The 21,749-nt window shown below is 58.8% G+C and overlaps 2 protein-coding genes across 8 annotated transcripts in view; one reads left to right on the top strand and one right to left on the bottom strand.

Moving 5' to 3' along the window:
* LOC309850364 (carboxyl-terminal PDZ ligand of neuronal nitric oxide synthase protein-like) overlaps positions 1-21,749 on the top strand; it is a 264,278-nt gene extending 242,529 nt beyond the window's left edge. For all 5 annotated transcript variants that reach the window (XM_082704194.1, XM_082704193.1, XM_082704195.1 and 2 more), the window contains 4 exons: positions 2,514-2,679; positions 3,858-4,010; positions 17,310-17,601; positions 18,324-21,749. In XM_082704194.1, coding sequence (XP_082560320.1) covers positions 2,514-2,679; positions 3,858-4,010; positions 17,310-17,601; positions 18,324-18,798 — 1,086 coding nt within the window. In that variant the 3' untranslated portion in view covers positions 18,799-21,749. The remainder of the gene's footprint in view (positions 1-2,513; positions 2,680-3,857; positions 4,011-17,309; positions 17,602-18,323) is intronic.
* SPATA46 (spermatogenesis associated 46) lies at positions 10,122-12,841 on the bottom strand. 3 transcript variants are annotated; one of them, XM_082704199.1, is made up of 3 exons: positions 12,515-12,693; positions 11,380-11,493; positions 10,122-10,787 (listed from the first exon to the last, which is right to left on the bottom strand). In XM_082704199.1, exons 1-3 carry the CDS (start codon positions 12,591-12,593, stop codon positions 10,261-10,263), a joined length of 720 nt encoding a protein of 239 aa, XP_082560325.1. In that variant the 5' UTR covers positions 12,594-12,693; the 3' UTR covers positions 10,122-10,260. The 3 variants fall into 3 exon arrangements, with proteins under 3 accessions (XP_082560325.1, XP_082560326.1, XP_082560324.1); XM_082704200.1 differs by having other exon boundaries at positions 10,125-10,688; positions 12,664-12,841; XM_082704198.1 differs by having other exon boundaries at positions 10,126-10,787; positions 12,664-12,836.

The raw sequence follows: 21,749 nt of genomic DNA, 5'->3' as shown, positions 1-21,749 counted from the left end.
AATCTGTACAAGGAGCGCGCCGACCCGGGGACGTTTTCTCTTGGCTCTTAGTGCCAGACGGAAACGTTCGACTCAAGGGCCGGCTTTTCTGTTTGGACGGCGCCCTGCCCTGGGGAACTCGAGCACCTGCGAACGAAGCTCCCCATATTCTCCCTCACCCCTGCCCACCCCGGCTTCTGCAGGAGGGGATTCCCTTTGTGTCCCCAGTCAGTAGGGGACACAAAGTGACACTAGGTGTCACTAGGGGATCTGGAGATTTTCTTCCTTGACCCTTTGAGGAGTGGCCCTGGTGCTGGAATCCTATGTCGCCTGAGCCTCTAGGCAGGCCCTTCCGTTGAGAGTCTGAGAAAGTGAGGTCCAGGCAGAAGGGAATGACCTTCCATGGCAGAGAGAGTCACCAGCGGTCTGGAACATTCCAGCTCCTGGTCTAGTGCTCTCAACTGGCCTGTGTGTTGGGACGTCCATGTGCAAGGGGCAAGGCCCTGAGGCCGTGGTGTACGCACAGGGAGGCCCCTCCCGCAGGTGCCGGTTAGCAGGAGACGGAATTCTGTGCTTTTCCTGCTTCTGCGCATTGAAAGATTCTGTCCCAAATTTCTGCCTAACGCTTCTGTTTCATTCCAAAGAAACTAGAAACGGGATAATGAACAACTCTGCCTGCTCACTAGATCCCTTTCAATGATAGTCTTGATTGGAATCAGTCGCATTACCAGACGGAAGGTGAAGGCTGGCCCTTCCTGGGGTGGGCCTTCCAGGAGCTTCCCACAGCAACTGTCCTGTTTCTCAGAACCAGGAAAATGCCGGGGGGCGGGGTCTCAGGTGAAATATGTCCATGCCTCAGTTTCCAAAGAAGATAAAGTCTTAACAGCCACCCACCATTTGATACCCAGATTAAAATGTCGCTGTTGCTTCTTTCCCTCTTCTCATCACTCTCTAGATTTTTCCGTAGTTGATTCGGGGCAGCAAAGGAGGCTGACTTCTAAACCGAAAACGTCGGCTGTGTCCGTAGCCTCACCTTGTGGAGGACAGACTCACTTCACATTCCTTAGGCGTCCTCCCCAGGAGGATGAGACAGGCCCAGCCTTAGGAACCGCTAATGGAAAGTGGCAACTAATCTCATTAGCGGCTCCCACTTAGAAGCAGAGGCATCTGCAAGGTCAGGTCCTCCAATCTGCCAGGAGGGAAGCCGCTGCCGCATCCAGCCGTGTGGTTCTCCAAGTGCCGGCGGCTGGAAGGCGCAGGCGTTAGGCTAGGCAGGTCCCTTGGCCAGACTACAGGTTGGATACAGCCTGTTTCTCCCCGAGAAAATGCATCTCGTTGGAGCCAACTGCTCTTCGGAAATCTAGAGCATTTGTTGTCTAAACCAGAGTCGGCTCACGCTTCCCGCCCTTCTCCTGCCCCACCTGCCCCACCCCAGACAGCCTGCCTCTGACTTTGTCCACACTGCAGTTGTAGTCCAAGGAAGCCTCTTACCTGTAAGTTGCCTTGGTCTGAGCCAAATTCATTAGCTCCCTTTCTTCAGGGACCTTCTAAAACCCTCCACGAGACCCCCTTATCCACCACTTAGAGTAAGAATCTCATGTGCATGAACATGGCTGTTGCCTTATGACTCAGTTGCTTCAAGCCAGGCTCCTGACACAATCACCCCATCTCCCGCTGTGTTTTCTCTCTAGACCTTGTTATGCACCGAGAACAGACCCCCGACCCAGGGTCCCAAGCAGGCTGGGTGCACCATTGCCAGCTGCTCCCCTGTGAGAGGAGAGTGGATGGAGGCCCCCCTCTTCCCACAGGGTCCCCCTCTTCTCTGAACCGCTGGTTTCACCTTTCTAGGTTCGCGGGAGGAGGCCCTCCTGTGAACCAGGCAGCAGACGTTTGACCGCTAGCAGGTGTAAAGCACCTGGAAATGAAGAGGGATGGACAGTCAGGGAAAGAAAGTGGCCCCCCAGAGGCGAGAGCGCAGAATTTATTGTGACCCCGGCACTAGGGAAGGGCATCTGGGGGGCTTCCTGCTTCTCATTCCATGTGGGCCCGAGGAAGAGGAGAGGAAAGGCCACTTCGGGGCTGCTGTGACTCTCTTCTTAGCTACTGGGCCTGTATATCCATTTCTGTTTTTCTCTTTTAAAAGACACGAGGAGAAGAAGTTCCCTCCCTCCACATGGCAGGAACGTGTTCACCGTCGAGACACTCTCCTGGCAGGGCTGGGGGACAGGGGCCGGGGCTCGGCTCGTGCGTACCTCTTGCTCTGGGTGCTGGGCCCTGAGGGGTCTGTGAGTGACCCACCGTGGCCCTCACTCGGGACATTCAGAGAGACCCCCTGTCCAGCAACCCAGCTTCTTAGGGCTGCTTCTCTGAATTCCAAGCCCAGGTCCCCATTCCACCCCGGAAGGGATTCTTTGTGTTGAGTTGAACATGGCGGGTGTCTCTGGTCCCCGCGGAACCCTGGTGACTCCTGGGTGCATTCATGGCCCTCTCCTCTCTGTCCCGTCCTCTCTGTCTTCTCCGCCTCCCGTCTGCAGGTTCACTTGCTGAAGGACCAGCTGGCTGCCGAAGCGGCTGCGCGGCTGGAGGCACAGGCCCGCGTGCACCAGCTCCTGCTGCAGAACAAGGACCTGCTGCAGCACATCTCTCTGCTGGTCAAGCAGGTGCAGGAGCTGGAGCTGAAGCTGTCGGGACAGAATGCCAGTAAGTGGAATCCCCCCCCCCCCCCGCTTCCCTCCGCGGGGGCTCTGGAAAACGCCTTTTCTTCTCCCTGAAGCTCTTGGTGGTGTGTTCTTAGCCCCCTGCTCTGCCCTGGTGTTCTAGTGGAAGACAGAGGCAGCTCCATTTGTTCTGTCCGTACAGTTCATGGAACAGCGAAATAGCAGAGTCAGAGAGGAGCTTGGCTCCTTCTAGCCCAGGCTTGACCTTGAACGTCCCTGGGAGTCCCTGCCACGTGCTCATCCATGCTCCTCTCGAAAGGGGCTCAGACACTCCACGTCCTAATAAGGCAGTCTGCTTCTTTCTTCATGGGCTTTTCCAGTGGAAACAGACTGAGCACCTGTCGAGTGTCGTGCTGCCGGGGGGCTCCGTGGGAAACCTCACACTGTACGCGAGCTTACCCTCCCCTGCGCTGTAGAGTTTACAACTCTAGCATCGAACATGCTGGTAGCAGGTGTCTGCTCTGTGCATAAGGCAGAAAAGAACTGGCCAGATAGCATGGCTGGTTCTGGGCAGAGGTTGCCTGGTGCCCGGCCGGAGGTGCCTGGCCGCCTCTGGGCTGGCCTGGGAGGTTTGAGAAGGCAGCACATTGCCAGGCCTCCCTGGTGCTGACCCGTGGCCTGGTATGTGCTAGTCACAGAGCCACTTGCCATCTTCCGTGCCAGAGGCTGTGATAGAATTTCACGGGCAGGATGTCGTCTAACCCCTAGAGTCGCAGATGTTATGCCCATTTTGTACATGAGAGAGTCTCAAACAGGTGAAGGCAGCTCAGGGTTCCAGAACCAGCAAGGGGTGGGGCCAAGATTCAAACCTGGGTCTGACGGCAAAACAAATGTGTCTTTTGTGAGACCAGTAATTCCTCAGCCTGTCCCTATAGCTTTTTTTATAAAAAAAATGAATATTCCCAAGTCCAGCCCATCGGGGTCATGATCAGTAGGTCTGGGCAGGGCTGGGACTCTTGCTTTAAGCCGCACGAAGGTACAGATTGGGAACAGCCCCTGCATTTCGCTGCTGGAAGCCTCTCTGGGCTTCCGTCTCTGTTTACAGAGACCCTGCTCTGGCCCTCTCGGTTTGTACCCAGCTCATGCCCCCCCCACACCCACTTCCCCCCACTCCCGGCCACCTTGCTAACCTGGGCTGCTGTGCTCTTGTCCCCCCTCCAGTGGGCTCCCAGGACAGCTTGCTGGAGATCACCTTCCGCTCCGGAGGTCTGCCGGTGCTCTGCGACCCCACCACCCCGCAGCCGGAGGACCTGCCCTCACCGCCCCCCGGCGCGGGCCTGGCCGAGCTGGCCCACCCCGCCGGCAGCCCCCTAGGTAGGCGAGACTGCCTGGTGAAGCTGGAGTGCTTCCGCTTCTTGCCGCCGCCTGCGGGCCCGCTGCTGGGGGGCCTGGAGCTCCTCAAGTTCCGCGAGTCGGGCATCGCCTCGGAGTACGAGTCCAACACGGACGAGAGCGAGGAGCGCGACTCGTGGTCCCAGGAGGAGCTGCCGCGTCTGCTCAACGTCCTGCAGAGGCAGGAGCTGGGCGACAGCCTGGACGATGAGATCGCTGTATAGGGTGGGCCGCGGCGCAGGGCTGGGCCAGGTGCAGGGCCGGAGGGGCGCGGGGGCCGGGCGCACCGCCGAGGATGCCGGCGCGGCGGAGGGCGGTGAGTGCCGGGAAGATGAGCGACTTTGGCTCCAGCCAGGGGCCCCAGAGAGCCTGTGGTTTCAGGAAAGAATTACGACTCTGCTTTGGAGGGTCCAATGGGGGAGAACTGGGACTCCCAGAGGCGAGTGGGCCCCTCTCTCCCACGTGTGACTTGGGAGGGGAGGGCAGGGCCTTCCAGAGCCAGTGGCTTCGGGAGAGGGTCCCTCGTGCGGATGGCCAGGCTGCCCGAGGACCTGCCACGAGCGGGTTGTTTCATCAGGCTCCTCCGCTCTGTCCCGCCCAGGGTGCCCGGGGAGCCCCCTCCCGCCCCATCTCCCAATCCCATGGCAAAGGGAAGCCATCAGGTGCCGGCTCAGGTCCTGTGTGTCTGGATATCCAGGATGTTACCGGTTGCCTAACCCTCCCCTGACCTTCTGGAAGGAATTCCTTCTCTAGGCCGTTGTGGAGATGACAGAGGTTGAATGCCCCGGTGGTAAGGGACGGGGTGGAGATCTCAATGTGATCATGGAATTGGGATGTTTCACGTCGGGTAAGCACTGGGATGACTTGAACCTGGACGTTTGCTCTAGCTGGATGTGACGTGTTACTTCCGAGGGAGACTGGGAGTTGGACATCGTTCAGGCCCTTGCGGTGCAAGCCCTGGGGGAGGGCAGCCCCTTTGGGGCTCCAGATGATGTTGGTCCGATTCCTCAGTGTGGGAGCTCCCCCCTCTCCCGCCCCATCCTGCCTACAAGCTCAGCTCCTCCGCATGGAGGCTGGGAAGCTGCCTCCTTCTCCCTTCCGTGTCTTGCCTCAGGGTCCATGTCGGCCAAGGCTTGTACAGCATCCTCCCCTCGGAGAAAGTCCCCGAGCCCCCGGCCTTACCTCTCAACCCGTCCCCTCCACTGGGCGTTAGTGGTCAGCGTTTACTGCAGGAAAAAAACCAAACGCGAGCTGGTAGCTGAGACTGTTTCTTTCCACTCTTCAGAATCACTGCCACTTTGGTCAGGGACCACAGCCCTGTCCCCCCTTGACCTGTCTTTGACCATCCAGGCCTTGTCTAGAGAACACCACCTCGGCTGGCCGGCCAACCATGGCAGGGAGGCCACGCTCCCTTCGTGACAGTCCGGCCACGAGTGGCTGTTAGCAGATTTAAAGCTGCCTCGAGAGAGAGCCGAGCCAGTACTAGGGTCTTGTGTGTGGGGAAGTAAGTGTTCGTCCCGGAGAACGAGCAACAGACCCAGACAGCAGTAATCTGTGAGGATTCGGTGTTAAGGATGGGGTTGCCCAAAACACAGAGTTTTTCAACCCCAACCTTGCTTTATAATTTATAGAAGTGAAAGCGTAGCCCTTTTTCTTAAATAGCTGGGTTTCTTCTACACTAGAAAGTCCAAAGGAAAGGAAATACACATAGCTTTATGGTGGCCTTCCTGGGCACACCAGGGTATTGGCAGAAAGAGGATGGGGTGTGGACGGATGTGTGTGTGCACGTGTGTACAGATAGGCTTGTGTACCCGTGTGAGGGAAGGTGAGTACATGTGTGTGGGTGTGTGAGAAGTGACCGGAGAGAAGAGAGTGTGAATCTTCAGGGCGTTTGGACGACAGCAGGGTTGTGTTGTTTTTCCTAACGGTTTATTTAGTTGGAGAAGGGTGGTTCTGTTTAGTTCGCTGTCTTTTCTAATTAGCCGTTGGACGGAATAGGTCCAAATACACAAGGAAGAAGCAGGAAGGTGAGAGCCCCAGACTGAAGGAGGTGTTGGGAATCCGGTGTGGCTGAGCCGGCTTCCCAGACTCTCCCCCGGGTGCAGCCTCTCTGAGTGGTAGAATCTTCTGGAGGGTTCAGGACAGTGGAAGGTCTGGCTTCTTGACCGCTGCGCTGCCTGTAAGCAGGAGCCCAGCGTGAAGCCACCAGATTTGTGGAATGTGGCAGGAGAGGGCGGGCTGTGGTGGGGAAGGGCCAGGGGTGGGTGGGGCGTAGTTGCGGAAGGGTTTAGAGAAGCTGCGGAGGGAAAGAAGAAAGGGGGTTGAGCAGAGAGTAAAGGATGGGAAGCGGCTGTCTGTACGCTGACTCCGGACCCATCCTGGACCCTTGGCCTCGGATGCTCCGCGGTGGTTTCCAGCTGCCTCAGCCCCAGCCTCCCCGCAGAGGGGGCCTCCCCTGGAGCTCTGGTTTGCACGTCCGCACCGTCCCCAGTGTGCCTGGGGTGTGGCGACGGGAGACAGGATGGAACTAGGGGCCTTGACGGGTCGCCAGCCACTGGGCAGAGCAGAGAACAGCGCAGACCTGATTCCCCAGCGACGCCACCCTCTCCTCCCTCCTCCCTTCTTGCTCCGCTCACTCAGCTGCTGCCTTCCTCCTCTTTCATCTTTCTGCTCTGCCCTGCAGACAGGACAAGTGGACACCGGGGGGCGCCTACCCTATTGGTGCCTGCCTCAGCCTCCCCCCAGGGGCCGGCAGAGTCCTGGGCACCTGAGGCTCTCCCAGGTGCAGAGCCAGCAAAGAATTTCTCTGCACAGAACAGACTGCGTGTTGGGATGAAAACGATACTCCTATTCCCGCTTCTATCAACGCTCTCTGTGAAGCCCCTTCGTAGCTTCCCTTCTGCCCACGGCTCCTGTTCAGCACTTGTGTTCCTTTGATTTCCTCTTCGCCTCACCGCCTCCTCTCACCCCACCGAGCCCGAGCCCTCTGCTTTCTGAAACTCTCGTGTCATTAACTCTGTCGGTTCAACTCTCTGGGACAAGATTCTGTTCATGTAAAGTGCACTTACTCCCTGGATGTCGTCACTAGTCTAGTGGCTTTTGCTAAATAAACCTTTCTTATTTCTAAAAGCTTTTCCATGGTCTTTTCTTGCTTCTTCTATCTGCTCCCTGACTTGCCCTCACTCCCACCCCACTTCCCAAGCCAGCGGCCATCAGCTCTGCGAGCCACTGTTCTCGGGGTGGTGGTGGTCAGAAAACGGGGGAGGAAGGTGGTGGCTTCAGGCGCGATTTAGCTAGACCAGCCTTGCTCAGCAGGCGGCTGTGCCGTGGTTTTTCCGGGACAGTGTGGCTTCCCCGGGGGGTCATTCGGCGGTGTCTGGAGACAGTTTCGGTTTGACCGAACTGGGGGAAGGATGCGTTTGATAATTAGTGGGTAGAAGCCAGGGACGTTGCTAAACATCCTACACACACAGGAGGACCCTACCCCCCACCCCCCAAGAGAGAATCACCCGGCCCCAAATGTCAGTAGTCCCGAGGTTCAGAGGCTCCGGGCTCATGCCTGCTTCCAGACTCTCCCAAGCCCGGGTCTTTTCACGCTGCAGATGTCACTGGCGTATAAGCACATTTTGAGTGCTTGAAAAAGTATGACATCGTAGATATTTCCAGCTATAACGAAGATCATCTAGATCATAAAATTTCTTGGACTCCCTGACTAAATGTCTGAACTACGCAGTAGTAGTAGGTAGGATTCTGAATGGCCCCGTTCCTGAAATGCCCATCCCGGGGTCAAAACGGGCTCGTCCCCACACCTGGCCTCAGGCATGGTGGTGCCCTTGTCGCTCGGCTCGGCAGAGGGGTGCTGGCTCGAGGGCACTTGGCCTTCCTGCCAGGAGGCGTCATGGAAGGCAGGAAGAAGGCTAGTGAGGGAAGAGCATCAGAGAGATAGAAGCTGCAGGACTTCGAAACCCGACATCATGGAAACCAGATTACTTTGGCCAGGACATTTAGCCGCCTCGAAGGCAGAGGCACTGTTGGCCTGGTACTTTGTCAGGTGCGGCCAACTTTGCAGGAAGGCTGAGAGGATCTGATCAACCCTTTGCCCCTTTCTGAGTGAGGGAACTGAGCCTCATTTTTCTCATCTGTAAAATGGGGACAAAACAGACCACGTAAAGTGGTAATGACAAGTAAATGAGCAGGCATTTTCCGAGCATCAAGCAGAGTGCCTGGCAGGGGCTCAGGGCACCACAGAGCTTACCTGCTAGTTGATTGGGGTGGCGGGGGGTGTGCCCATGTGGTCTGTGCCTTTGTGGGCTGTGTGCATTTCCTGCGTGCTGAAACTTCCCTCGGAACTCTGCACTGAGAAAGTCCCTGGGGTTCCCAACGACGCTGGTAAATGTGTGTGAGGCAGAGCGCGTCTAGCTTCACACGAAACTCCAGCCCCTGCCGGGCAGTGGGCACGTGCTGTGACCCCCCTGCTCAGACCCCGGCTGCAGCATGGCTTGCTGTCTTTATAACGGGTTCCGTGCCTGGGACACACATACCCTGCAGGCGGGAGTGTGGGTTGGGCAGGCGGTGTGAGGCCGGACAAGAGCCGAGTCCTCCTGATTCCCTCACAGACTGAAGGAAGGCCACGAGGCCCCCAGGTGAGCCCATCCTCTTGCTCCCTTCTCAAGGGCCCCACCAAGGAGACCCACGTGTGTGGGGATGCACAGAAGGGGAGGTCTTCAGGGGCGTAGGTGACTTTTGCATTTTGGGAAACAGGAAATCAGAGTGAGAACCCCTCTGCTACCCTCCCCTGAGGGGTCCAGGGGATGATGTCAGGGTTCCCCAGAGAGACCACCCACCCTGGAGTGGGCAGGCTGGGAGTCTGGAGCCCACAGTACAAGTACCCTATTGCACTCTGGCTGGGACGGTAGCAGGTGGGGAGAGAGCAAGTGGGGAAGGGTCTCGCCACGTGCGACGTGATGGGATTCGAGCCCAGCCTCTCACAGAAGTACCGTGACCGGCATTTTAGCAGCACAGGGATAAGCAGAAGCAGGCCTGCTGAAGCCGAAAGCAGAGGCCTCACTGGGGGCCAATCTTCCACCCCAACCTGTTGGCCAACGGGGGCCTGGGCGGAGGCCGAGGTAAAGGGAGACTTGATGTTGGGGGCCCCGGAAAAGGAGATGCCCCACAGCGGTGAGAGCGCCCCCTTGGGGCATTAGGGAGCTGAAATGAGAGGTAAGTAAGGCCTAAAAATAAGACCAGTGAGCATTCAGCTCGCTTTTCGTTTTTAGAACCACGTAATGGGTAAGACACATGTCCTCCCCACATCCCTGGTGTTCGGCCACGTTTCTGGGTCGGAGCTGGTAGTGAGGCCGCCTCGGAAATGGGTTGACCGCCGGGGCTGGCCGCTGCTGCGCTCCTCGGTGACGGGAAGCCGCGTTTTCACGCGTGTCCCTGCCTGCTTTGCCGTGACGCAGCTCAGCCGGGTACAGACGCCCCCCAGGTCAGAAGCAAGTCTGTCGTGCTTCAGCAAAAGTGCCTCTTCCAAGTGAAGGACCGTGGGGCACGTGGGGTGGGGGTGCCCGGCCCCATGTGCCTGTTTCCTGCCTTACGCAGGGGGCCGTGTGGCCCTCCCTGTTCCTCCCCTCGGGAGATCTAACAGCCGAGAAGCTTTCAGAGCACACAGAGGTGCTGCGGGGGGAGCCTCCCTGTGCCCGCAGTAAAGGGCGTTCACTCTCCTCCCCTCCGGCCGAGCTCTTCCGCAGGGGAACTGACCACAGGGGGACCCACCAGTAAGCCAGCGTCGCCCCGGAATCACCCAGAAGGTCGCTGAGAGCCCAATGGCCAGGCCCCCTCCTGCCCCCACCGAGTTTCTGATTCCGTGAATCTGAGATTTCATTTCTAGCAGATTCTTAGGGGATACTGACGCTGCTGATCTGGGCACCTCACTTTGCAAAGTGCCCCTAGAGCAGCTCTTCTCCAACTTGAGGAGGAGAGGGGAAGGGAAGGCGGGAGGGGCCGCGAGGGGTCCTGCTGTTGCTCGGCAACCGTTCGCCAGAGGGGGCATGGGCCGGGGGCCGGGAAGGACCACGGGTGGATCCAGGTGACCCGGGACTTGACGGAAGGCTGTGACCAACTTGGGTTTATTGACATCTCTCTGGAGGCATGAACGGGCTTCCTCCCCGCTTTACCTGAGGCGCCCACTAACGGGACAGCTGCCACCCCCAGCCCCCAGCCCCCAACCAGGCTACTTAAAGGCCTGGCAGTTGCCTGAGGAGAGCCGGTCCCCGGGCCGGGCCTTCTGCTCCTTGCCCCAGAGGGTTTTGAGCTTGCGGTAGTACACCCTGCAGCTGAAGCCTTCCCTGAAGCCCCCCTTGATGTGGCTCTTGAGGGAGTGCAGAGTGGGGTACATGCGGCAGCAGGCCGCACACTTGTAACCGCTCTGCTGGGCTGGGTGCCACCTGGAGGCCGTGAGAATGTCCTGGGACGTGATGTAGTCCGTGGAGTCCAGGCCATGCCTCGACTTCTTGCTGGCCTCATGGGCGCAGGTGTTCTCTGGGGAGGAAGAGGACGAGCAGATGCTCTCAGCCAGGTCCTCGGGAAGGCAGCTGGCCCCCCTGCTCTCGTCCCGCTGCACCTCCAGGAAGCTGTAGGCCTCCAGGTGGCTCTCCTGGTCTGTGCAGACAAAGTAGCTGTAAGGGGAGAACCAGGGCCGGTAGATGGTGCAGTTCCGCCTCAGCTGCTCCCCGTTCTGGGGGTCCCTCAAAATGCAGTCTGCAGAGGAAAGGGTCGGGTTTGAGCGCAAGGCCCCAGGGTGGCCAGGGGTGGAGGGGCCGGGAGAAGCAGAGAGGCAAGCGGTCAGGAGTCAGGTGTGGTCCAGGGGTCTCTCCCCGCGCCCCCTCGACTGCAGTTCTGAGAGTAAGCAGGAGTCAGGGTGGCGAGAGCTGTCTGAGACCCATCCTTCCTCTGCTCCCACCAGTGGCAGTTGGGTGTTGGGGGGTAGAGACCACTTGCGTTCCCTAAGCCTCGGCCTTGGCCAGGTGCTTCTATCCTGGCGGACACCTCGTCTCCCCTTCCTCGAAGGGCAGGCAGGTGGCTCAGTGGCTTCCCAGCACCCCTTTCCCACACCCCCTGGCCACGGCCATTGTCCCAGCCTCTCTGTCTGTCTGCCCGCAACAGCCCACCCCAGGCGGAAGCGGCGGTTTCACCCCCCGCTCGGGAGACGGGCCTGCGGGGGCCTGCGGGGGCCTGCGGAAGGGAGGACCGGGAAGGCGAGGACAGGGGTGGGAAGCACCCGTCCTGTAGGGGAGCAGCCCTGTCCCTCCAGCTTCTCTCAGGTGCCTGCCCAAGGCAGAGAAGGCCTCACCTGGAGAGAACCCCGGGTTCTGCACCCCGAGCCGGAACGCGCTGCTGTGGTACGGGGCTGGCAGGGCCTGAGCTGGGCTGGATGCCTCGGAGGGTAATGCGGTCTTTGCAATGTCTGGGTTAGGGAGGAAACGCTCTGGTGAGCTGCGCGAGGCTGGGAGTCCTCTTCTTGGTGACCAATCCCCCAAGACGTACCTAGAGGCTCTACCTTGGGACTTGATGACATTGCAAAGCTGAAGACAAACAGCGCCCTTTTTGCACCCAGATAGGTTCTGGGTGGCATCCTGGGGAAATCCAAATGGGGCATTTTCATGGAGATCTGGGTAAGATTCTCTCCACGGGAGAAGTTTAGATACAGACCAGATGACCGCTTTCTGCCCTGCGCATCTTTCTCTTGACCTTCCTGCAGCTTGGTTTGTGTGTGTATTTGTGTATGTGTGTGGGTGTGTCTGTCTGTCTGTCTGTGTTCCAGCCTCAGAGCTTCCTCCGGGATCCAGGGGAGGGAGTCTGGTCACGGATCACATAGCTATAGTACATAAAGCTATGTGGTTTCTCCAACTGAAAGCATTTCCTGCCCACTGCCCAGGAGTGTTCAGGTGGACTCTGGCCGTGTGAACGCACTGATGGCTGCTACCACTTGGTGAAGAGCCAGCCCGTCTCCACTCCCAGAGTGGAACCAGAGCTCAGTCGGTGAAGCCACTGTGTAAGGGTCCTCTGGACAGGCACATGGCTGTTGAGGAGAGCTGGCTGGCCTCCTCCAGCCGTAACAGGCGCACCTCTCCAGGAGGTGACCCATGCAGGTTCCTATTCAGCAGGTCTGGGGGCAGCCTGAGCTCCTCCATTGCTAACAAGCTCCCAGGTGAGGCCCACAGGGAGGCCCGCAGACCACAGTGGGAACAGCGGGTCCTTAGACAGTCCATCTCGATTCCCTGCTGTGCTCCTCAGGGACCCTGCCTCCTAGGTTCCTACTGATGCGGTGGGAAGCCTGTCTCTTCTCTGGCCTGTCCCAGCCAGGGCTTCAGCAAGTCCCTGCCCTACAGAGACCTGAGATTCTAGAGGGAAAGAAAAACTGGACAACAAATGTGTTCCCCCATCCTTCCCTTGCCAGAAATGAATAAACATCAGGAACTACTTACCATGAACGCAGCATTTTGAAAAATTATTTTCTCCCCATGTGTAATTTGACTTTCTCACTAAATCGTAGTCCTGTGACATGATCTGGTAGAGTACTCAAAAGCTTCCAGAAAAACCACATTTTTGTGGCCCTAGTGGCACCAGAGTTTACCTGGCAAGCTGGTGGCGTGTGAGGACATAATGTCGGGAAAAGTGCTCAGGGCTGAGGAAGAGATTCGAGGTCCGGAAATGCTGAGGAGTGAGAAGTTCTCCATGTTCGGACTGCCGTCGGGTATGGAGATCACACATCTGCTCCCCGGAGGCTGGCTGGGTTGTCCAGACGATGAACATTCTCAGTGCAGTTGACATCACAAGAGGGTCCCATGATTCCGCTCGCTGGCCAGGCTGTCCCTTTCAAAGACGGGCGGAGTCTCTAAAATTTTAGAAAGACTTTTTGGGACTTGTCATCCCTCATCAGCCTACCTCGACTGAGTATGCCCGGGGGGAGGAAGCCTGTGGCAGAGATGTGACCACCGTGTAATCTGTTGACTCCCATCCTGTTGATCTTTGGTGTCCTTTTGTGTCCTTGCTCTCACGCCCCCCAACTCTGGGGACCTCTGTCCTCTCTGAATAAGCTTCTCGCTCAGCTTCTCCTTCCTCTGCCTCACCTCTGCTATCCGGTGTTTTTGTTCTTTCTGCAACTGAGTTTGGAGTATAATTTTTACATTTTCTCTGGAAATTGTTTGAAAGTGGCAAAAAGTTGCAAAACGAAAACTAGTTGTTGTGCATTCTGTATCCGGGTTTTCCTGTTGTTAACATTTTGTCCCGTTTGCTTTGTCATCCCCCTCCCTCCGCCCCACACGTGGCTCGCTGAGCTATTCCAAGGTAAGTTACAAGCATCATGGCCCTTTGTGCCTAAATACTTCCGTGCGCTGCCTAATAGGGACCAGGTAGCGTTTTAAATGGCGGTGCTGTCTGTTTCTAGCAAATGACTACAACACAAGCAGGCGGCTTACTCAACACCATTTTCTCCTGGTGAGCAGTTTGCCGAGGGACTGAACTCCAAGTGGCCAGGTTGCTTCTCCTCTCCGCTTCGCTTCTGTCCAACCCCAGCCTAGCCTGCTGCGGGCGGTGGGGTAAGGGTGAGAGGTGATCCCGCCATTTTGAAGATAAGCCCCGTTGTAGAGCGTCACAACAGGTGCAGACTAGGTACAGAGAGTGCATTTGATGGAACTGTGCATCTGCTTGGGCTGCATGGAGAGACGTGGCCCGGTCGTGGCACACGTGCATGTGCGCGTGAGCTTCCGGGTGTGAGAGTCCAGAGTCGTCTTCCTGTTGGTGTCTGCCCGCAGGACTTCAGTGTTGCAGGACAGGGTGGAGGACCTCGCTGCCTCCCGCAGAGCCTGTCTTGGAGACTTAGAAGGTGTTGGAATTTAGTGGACACCATGGACCTGGGCAGCTTTGAGGGAATTGGCTGTTTGATTTGGCCCTTGTGGTGCAGAGGAAGATCCTGGGGTCCGGGGAGCTGGTGTGCGTGAGTTCTCACCCCGCTCTGTTAGCGACCTGTGCAGCATCAGGCAAACCTCCCTGCCACCGTGTCCTCTTATTTTACTCATTTAGACGCTTGGAATGGTCTAAACCCGGGTGGTTTGTGTGCAGAAATGGGACAGGAGAGTAATGAGCGACGTACACAGGGTCCAGAAGATTTGGAATTTCATCCTGCAGGAGCGGGAGGGGTGTCATTGAATTCTTTCCACTGCCAGCTTGGGAACGTCAGACAGACTTCCTGTAAAGGGGGTTCAGAATACTGGGGAACACACGCAAAGCTCCCTCGGTGCCTGTTGGTAGAGTTTTTAAAAACCAGACACTTCCGGTCTGGGGATTGAAGAGTTCGTGGGAACCTGCTTGTCCAGGGTTTTCTCGCATGTTATACCCTCCTGGTATGTTGTTGCTGGTGGCCGGGGGCAGGAGGTGACAGTCCCAGAGTGGCCGGCCACTACATAAAATGTGTCTCTCTCTTGTTTGCTTCCCACCTGCTTTCCGAGCCCCTTTCTCGGACAGGTAAGAGACCGTCTTTCTGATGGACGACGTTCGTCACAGATGCTTGGCTCTGCTCGGACATGTGCATGTGGGGGTATTGTGGGGTGGGCCACCAGGTTGGGCAATCATCGTTTCTCTTTCCATCATCATCATTACGTTCTGAACCACCCCGCATCTAATCTGGGGGGAGGGACGGAGTGTGGGGGTCGTTAGTGCCATCAGCAGGAAAGGTGCTCATGGCACACCCGAGGGTGTGGAAGCAAAGGAGGCCCCCGCTAGAGCCCCACATCCACGAGCAGACCGCTTGTTCCCAGGCTGACCTCGGCAGAGGAGGTTATGAGTGACTTCTGTAAATGGTAAAGCCTCGGGAACAGCTTCTCTACACCGTCTGCCTGTAATGTGGTCAGGTTTTAAGGGTTCCTCTCAAAAGCCCATTCAATTAAGCCAAACTTACGAAATGGCCAACTCTTGTGCCAGGCCCTATGCCGAGTGCTCCAGAAAGTTAAAAAAAAAAAAAAAAAATCACTGGGGATACAGCGTCTCCTCCAGGAGCTCCCCACTTGGTTTTCAAGACCAGGTGCGTTGGCCAGAAAGACACAGGGAATTGCAAAGAGCACATAGGACAGGTTTTCTTTAAACTACTGAAGAATTCAGCATAGACATTTGGGAAGGTAGCGAGTGAGAAGTGCGGGAAATCTACAATGGGGGCGTGATCCTGTAGTTGCTTCTTAGGAAGGTTTTCAGATAAGAGGAGCTCACAGTTCCCGAGTCACTTGGGGTTTGTTTGGGTTACTTACACTCGCAGAAATGAGCAGGTCCGCTCTGTACATTCACCGGACACCAGTAAGGAGACCGGCTCAGATCTATCAGAGTCAGGAAGTGGCAGGGGTGGGAGGGGGGGGTGTGCCTTCCCCAGCCAACCTCTTTTGGACACTTGCCCCGGTTTCACGGTGGCCCAAATACACTTGCTGGTTTGGAGGGCAATAGTTAAATGTTTACATGGCCAAGGGCTTCCTGGCAAGTCCACAGATTTTACGATTAAAGAAAAGCTAGGATGCAGGACACGATAGGGAAAGCACGCAGAAGTGGGTGATGGTGTGGCGAGATAGTGCTCTCCGTAGAGCCATAGGAGCTGATGACCCCATTAGGGGCTGGGCTGGAAGTCCTGCTGGTGCGGTGTGGCCACACCTGGAGCTCAGGCCACCTCACCCGGTCAGCTCTGTGCCCCAGACCCCGGGGTGGTTCTACCCCAGTTCCCTAGCACGGGCCCCACTGTGGTGCCTTCCCTGTGTGCAGCAGACGCATAGACCTGGGGGTGGGGTTTGTCTGCTCTGCCCCCTGCAGCTTCCTGCTGCCGCCCAAAGACCTTTACAGGAGGGCTTCTCTAGCTCGGGTGCAGAAGGGGTATGTCTGCTGAAACCGCAGTAAAGGGAGATGCACCCCCGGGCCAGGGACTCAGCAGTGCAGGGCAGGGAGAGCTACTTGATGGCAAGTTCAACAGAAGCAGCAGCACACCCCAACCTCACTTACTCTTGGGAAGGCTCCGCGTGCGTAGGCACTTGGAGGTGGAGACCAAGAACAGAGTCTGTGCTCAAGTGTTACCTCTTCTTCCCCCAGATCGGCAGAGTATCTAGAGTACCTGGTAGGGACAGAAACCTCACGTGTGCCTCCAAGGCCCCAAAGAATGGATCTGTCTTTGGAGGACGGAGCTTGACTTCCCGGTGGGGGAGGACACCCTGAAACAAGCGTGTGGATGGTGTGGCTTAAAGCCCCAAGCACCATTCATTCCAGTGACAACCCTTGGAGCTATGATCTTGACCTCTGTGGTTCTCCCATCTGCAGAATGGGTCTGGCAGTTCGAGGGATTTATTGAGCACCTTCTGTATACCCGACCAGGCTAGCTGTTAGGGATATAAGACGTGGCCTTGTTCACAGCCTGGTGGCTCTACCTGCCGCCCTTGGAGTTAGTCCTTCAGACCGAAGTTGGGGAGAGAAGGGCCGCCTGTGAGGCTGCTCGTCCGTGACACCAGGCCACGGGAAGTCCGTGGAGAGGGCGAGAACCGAGGAGTTCTCGTTCAGCCCCTCTGGTCATGGCCCTGTGACCTCAGGCTCAGAAGACAGTTCTTCGTGTCCATAAGTAGGATTCCTCCCATGGCCCAGCTCGCTGGCTGGTCGTGAGGCTGCGGTCAGGCTCCTCCTGCTCCCCTGGGTGTCAAGGCTTCGACGTGAGCCGGTCCGGAGCCCCCACCCGGCGTGTCTCGGCACGCAGCCGCCCATGCTCCCACGTTCCTCTTCAGGAGACAGGGAGCCTGTTTTCCCACAGAGAAAATGTGCCCCACGGGCGGCCTTCAGCGGGGAGCTTCCCACGCGAGCCTCCACCAGCTTCGGCCCCTGTGCCAGCGTCCGCTCAGCTGTGTTCACAGTGACAGAAAATACCACAGTTCATTTCTTCGTCATTTTTTCTTCAGAGGGCTCGGTGGCCCCAAGGTCAGGGGTCAAGCCAGGAGTCAAGGAGGCAGGTGTAAAGGGATAAATTGGAGGGAAGTGGTAGGTTTAAGGCTGGAGCTCGTCACCAATGGGCCGGGCAGGGTGGAGCTGGAAGGGCTCATCCCACGTCCCATCTGGAAAACCCACACAGAAGGGTTGAGAGCGTCTCTGCGGGTTCTTCCCCGAGTGTTTCCAGAGCCCGGGGCAGTGACAGCTGTGCGTGTGGTGTGTGGGCAAGAGGCCGAGCGACCCGTCCCCGCTCACCCCAGCCCTCTTCCCCTCTGTTTGCAGTGGACCACGGCATGTTCGAGAACGTGAACGCCGCTCACGCCCCGAAGCTGCAGCCCAGCTGCTCCTTCCCCCACCTGTCCCGGTTGGCGGCCCCCAGCTCGGCCGCCCCGGGGTCGGGGGTCTGGGTGGGCAGCAGTCAGCACCTCAAGAACCTGGGCAGAGCCGTGGGGGCCAAAGTCAACGACTTCCTGCGGAGAAAGGAGCCCTCGAGTCTGGACGGTGCAGGTGCCATGGAGATTAATAGGACTGCGGGGGCCCGGCTGGCCGGCGGGGTTCCGGGCGAGGAGGCCAGGTGAGTGCGGTTGGGGGGGCCGGCAGCGCTCCAGACTGACCCGGGGCCTCCAGAGAGCAGCTCTGAGCGGGAGACATGAGCTCGCCCTGTGGAGGACAGAGCTGGGCTTGTCCTGGGGTCACTATGGCCGAAGTTTAGCAAGCACCTGTCAGGCGTGCACAAGCGCCAGGCCCCACGCTCCCCTAAACCCTGAAGCAGCCCAGATGGTTTCCATCTTGCACAGAACCAGGTTCAGAGGGGTGAGGTTATGGAGTCAGTAGCGGCACAGCTGGATTCGAACCCCAGCATTGCCCGAGGCTCCCGGGGTGGATGCTAACACCCAGCCACAGCTTCGAGCCGCTGCTCTGCCGCTGGTAGGGGAGGAACGTGGGTGTCCCTGGGACCCACCAGGGCAGGGGAGGGAGAAGCCTGCTGGGGTCACCAGGTCCCTGCCAGGCCTTGTTTTCCACACCGGCTATGCTCCTCGGCGGGCAGCGTCCCCCGTAGGGTTCATGGCAAAGCTCTGATGTGACACAGCTCGCCGGTGGCCCCAACGGCAACACGTAGCTGCTGTCAGCGCCGGGCAGGGGGTCACCAGGGAAAAGCCAGCGGTGCTCCAACTGCCACAACCCACAGAGCAAACCGAGCAGGGGTGCGCTTGCTGGGTGGGCGAGCCATCGTGCGGTGGGAGCCGGGGTCTCACCACCCTCAGAGCGCCCGGGGCTGTTGTCATTGACCCCCAGGTCGGCCGTGCCAGAAGCATTCCCTCGGCTGGACCCTCCGCCTCCCATCACCAGGAAGCGAGCCCCCCGGGCCCTGAAGACGACGCAGGACATGCTGATTTCGTCACAGCCCGTCCTGAGCAGCCTGGAGTACGGGGCAGAGCTGTCTCCCGGGCAGCCCCAGGACCCCCTTCCCACTGCTCCACCCGAAGCCCCCCTGGAAGTGGTGGACAAGGGCGAGGCTCTGCCCAATGGAGAGGTTTCCGTGTCCGTGCCTGACCTGATTCACCAGGACGGCCAAGACGAACCCAAGCCGAAGATGACTGAGTGCCGAAGGGCCTCCTCCCCGGGCCTCCTGGAGAGGAACGGCCTCAAACTCAGCCTGAGCCGCCCCGACCTGGCCGAGCCGCTGGAGGACGGCAGCTCCCCTCCTCGGGCACGGACCTCCAGCCTTGACAATGAGGGCCCGCACCCAGACCTGCTCTCCTTTGAGTAGGGCCTCTTCTTCCTGCCAAGCACCCCCTTCCCCTCTGCCGTCTCCTCGTCCATCTCTTTCCCTGGTCCCCCAGCCCCCGACCCCGGCTCTGTGTGCCCTTGGCTCCCTGGTGCAGAGGTCAGCAGAGAGCTGGTCCCCCCGCGTGGGCTGGGCAGGGCCAAGAGTCCCTCAGTTGTCCTTGTCAAAGGCTCATTTTCTGTAAACCTGAGGACAGGTCCTCTGGGTGCCGGCCACAGCCCCGGGCTGTTGGAGCACCTCTACTCCCCCGCCGCCCTGACTTCCCGCTGTGCCCCTGCCCCTCTCCTTCCACGGTCTGGTTCCCCTCTCCGGCTTCGGCGGAGGGAATCTGGCTGGGTGGGAAGTGAAGGGTTTGGCTGAGGATGGGCCCAGCCTGGAAAGCGGCCTACCCTGAGTGCCGCCCAGCCTCCGTTCCGCCCGGTCCTCAGACCACGGAGGCCCCAGGTGGTTGCCTCGCGTCTGGCCTTTGGGTGCGGGCCAGAGGAGACACCAGGCCTGAGACCCGGAGGCAGCCTGGTCGCCGGCAGTTCTCGGGGTGTTTCCCATCTGGCCAGTTGGGGAACACACCAAGCCTCCCGGGATAGGGCCCAGAGCCAGGCACTGAGGAGGCCCTGAGGGAAAGGGGTATAACCTGGCACATGTGGGCGCCAGGTGCAGAAGGGGAGGCCGGGGCACCCTTGCTGCACGAGGACAGGGCTAGGTGGGCCCTGCAGAGGCAGCCAAGCGGGCCACCATCCTGCTTTGGGGGAGGGCCCGGGAACTTGGCGTCCAGGCAGCTGGCCCCAACAGAACCTGGGGCCGAAGTCGTGGAGAAGACCGGATGAGGCCAGGGCAGTCGCTGGGGGCTCAGAGCAGTTTTCAGGGACCACCCCATGGCCTGAAATGAGGCAGAGGTAAGGTCCGGGTATGGTAAGTGTCCGAGCTGGGGTGACAAACAGGAGACTGCGATGTGGCAGGAGCCCTGGGACAGGCTCCCTCTCACCAGGCAGGAGGTGTTTGCGCTCGTGTTCAAATGGCCTGTGACTCCCGTCTCCCTCAAGCAGCCTCTGCCCTGCCTTCCACTGGCCCAGGTGCCACAGGGTCCTCTCTGCATCCCGGCCTTCGGGATCTAAGTCTGGTTCATCCAGCACTAACCGGTGCCCGCCCTCCTGGGTTAACCCACTTTTATGTTCCTCTCTCCCACCAGGGACCCTGTCATGCTGTCTTCCTGTGGCCAGGAAACCCTGTCGGGGGGAGATCCCAACCCCGGGGGCCTTTGCAGCAAGAAGAGACCCTCCCTTTTGTTGAACAGGGTGGCTGGCTGCCTAGAGAAGCCAGCCGTGGCCCGTCCAGCGTGGCAGCCGGTGGGCCTCCTGCTGCCGTCCCTTTTCTGTCCATTGTTCGGCTCCCCCTGCTCCCCAGCACTGCTCATGCTGTCCCATCACCCGGTTCCCGCTCCCCGCCCTCCCCACCTTTGTGACATCCAAGCAAACTCCTCTGGACCCAGGATCCTGGAGCCTGGTGGGAGGCGGCTCAGCAGGGTGCTGGCGGCCCTTCTGGTGTTCTTGCTTCTGGAGCCTCCTGCCCCCTCTCGCACCCCGTCTTCCGTTGCCCCAGAAAGCCGGGCTGCACCGTGTGCTCCTGGCAAAGCCTCAGCTCCCTTTCCCACGAGGGGCTCTGCAGGCCGGGTGCCGGGGGCAGGGCGGGTACTGAAGGTCTAGATCCTGCCGCCTTCCTCCAAGAACATCACTACAATATGATCTCTGACCCCGAGACTCAGAAGTGCTCGGGACTAGCGTTTGGAAGCCTGTGAGTCCTCCCAGAACAGCTTGAGGTTTTGCAGACAACACAGCTGGGGACCGGGTGGGGGGCGGGCAGAGAACCGAACGGCCTGTGCTGGGAGCTTCCATGCCAGAAGATCTCTTTGCTTTTCCGGTGGGAAACTCAGCAGAGCCTTGGCCCCTGGGGCTTCTGCCCCAGAGATCAGGGTGGCCCCCGCCAAGTGACTCGGCGGCCCGACGTGCCGAGAGCTGGAGGGCCTGGGCTGGCTGAAGCACGCTGCTCTCCATGCCACACCCAGCCCCTGCTGAGGTCCGGCACCTCAGACTCAGGGTAGCCCAGGGATCCCGGGACGTCCCAAGACCATTGCCAGCCTAACGCTGGAGTTCCTCAGACTCGTGTCTGGTGCCCAACGAGGACCGGCGGGACCCTGCTCCCATCGTTGGCGTCTCTATGATCTCCACCCAGGCCATCGACCTCCCACCGGGGGTGGGGAGGCGGTGAAGCTGCCATGTGGGGGAGGGGGCGCTCAAGCCTGAAGTCCCAGCCTAGATGCGGCCGGTAATGCCTGGTGCTAGGGGCTGACTGCTGCCCCCAGGCGGCAGCAGTGACAACTTCTAGTCCTCCTGAGGGCCTGGGCTCTGAGCAGCTTCCTGTGTCTGTCTCAACAGCCTGACCTCACTGTGGTCACAGTGTCCCCCCCTACGCCCCGCCAAACACACCCTCATAGTGAGTCCAGCTTCTCACTATGGGCCACTTGGGTGGCCTGGTCAACGCAAGGGCAGGATAATGAGAAACAACCTATCTTCTGAGCCTGCATAAGGGAGGTGGGGGCACAGTCTCTTCCCTCCCTGGTACCCATCCCCAGCCCCACTGTACTCCTAGTCGGCACCGAGCCTTCCCCTGATAAATCACAGGTGAGCTTCCAGAACCTGGCAGGAGAGTGGCGCTCTCCCCTGCACAGAGAGAGGGGTGTCTGTGTGACGTATGTGGGCGATATGAAGACTAATGGGCATAGCGAGGCCCATCGGCTTTGAAAGAACAAAGAGCTTGGCCCCACTCTGGGAGAGGAACTTTACAGATCTGAGTATTTTCTAGAGATTTTATATTTATATTTTTAGTAGTGTTCTGGTAGAAGGAAAGTGCAGAATAAAACGATCTGGTTTGGTTTCGTC

Source organism: Mustela nivalis (assembly GCF_964662115.1).
Source record: "Mustela nivalis genome assembly, chromosome: 16".
Lineage (NCBI taxonomy): Eukaryota > Metazoa > Chordata > Mammalia > Carnivora > Mustelidae > Mustela > Mustela nivalis.
The sequence above is the reverse complement of the archived record's forward strand: the minus strand, read 5'-3'. Positions and strand labels throughout refer to the sequence as shown.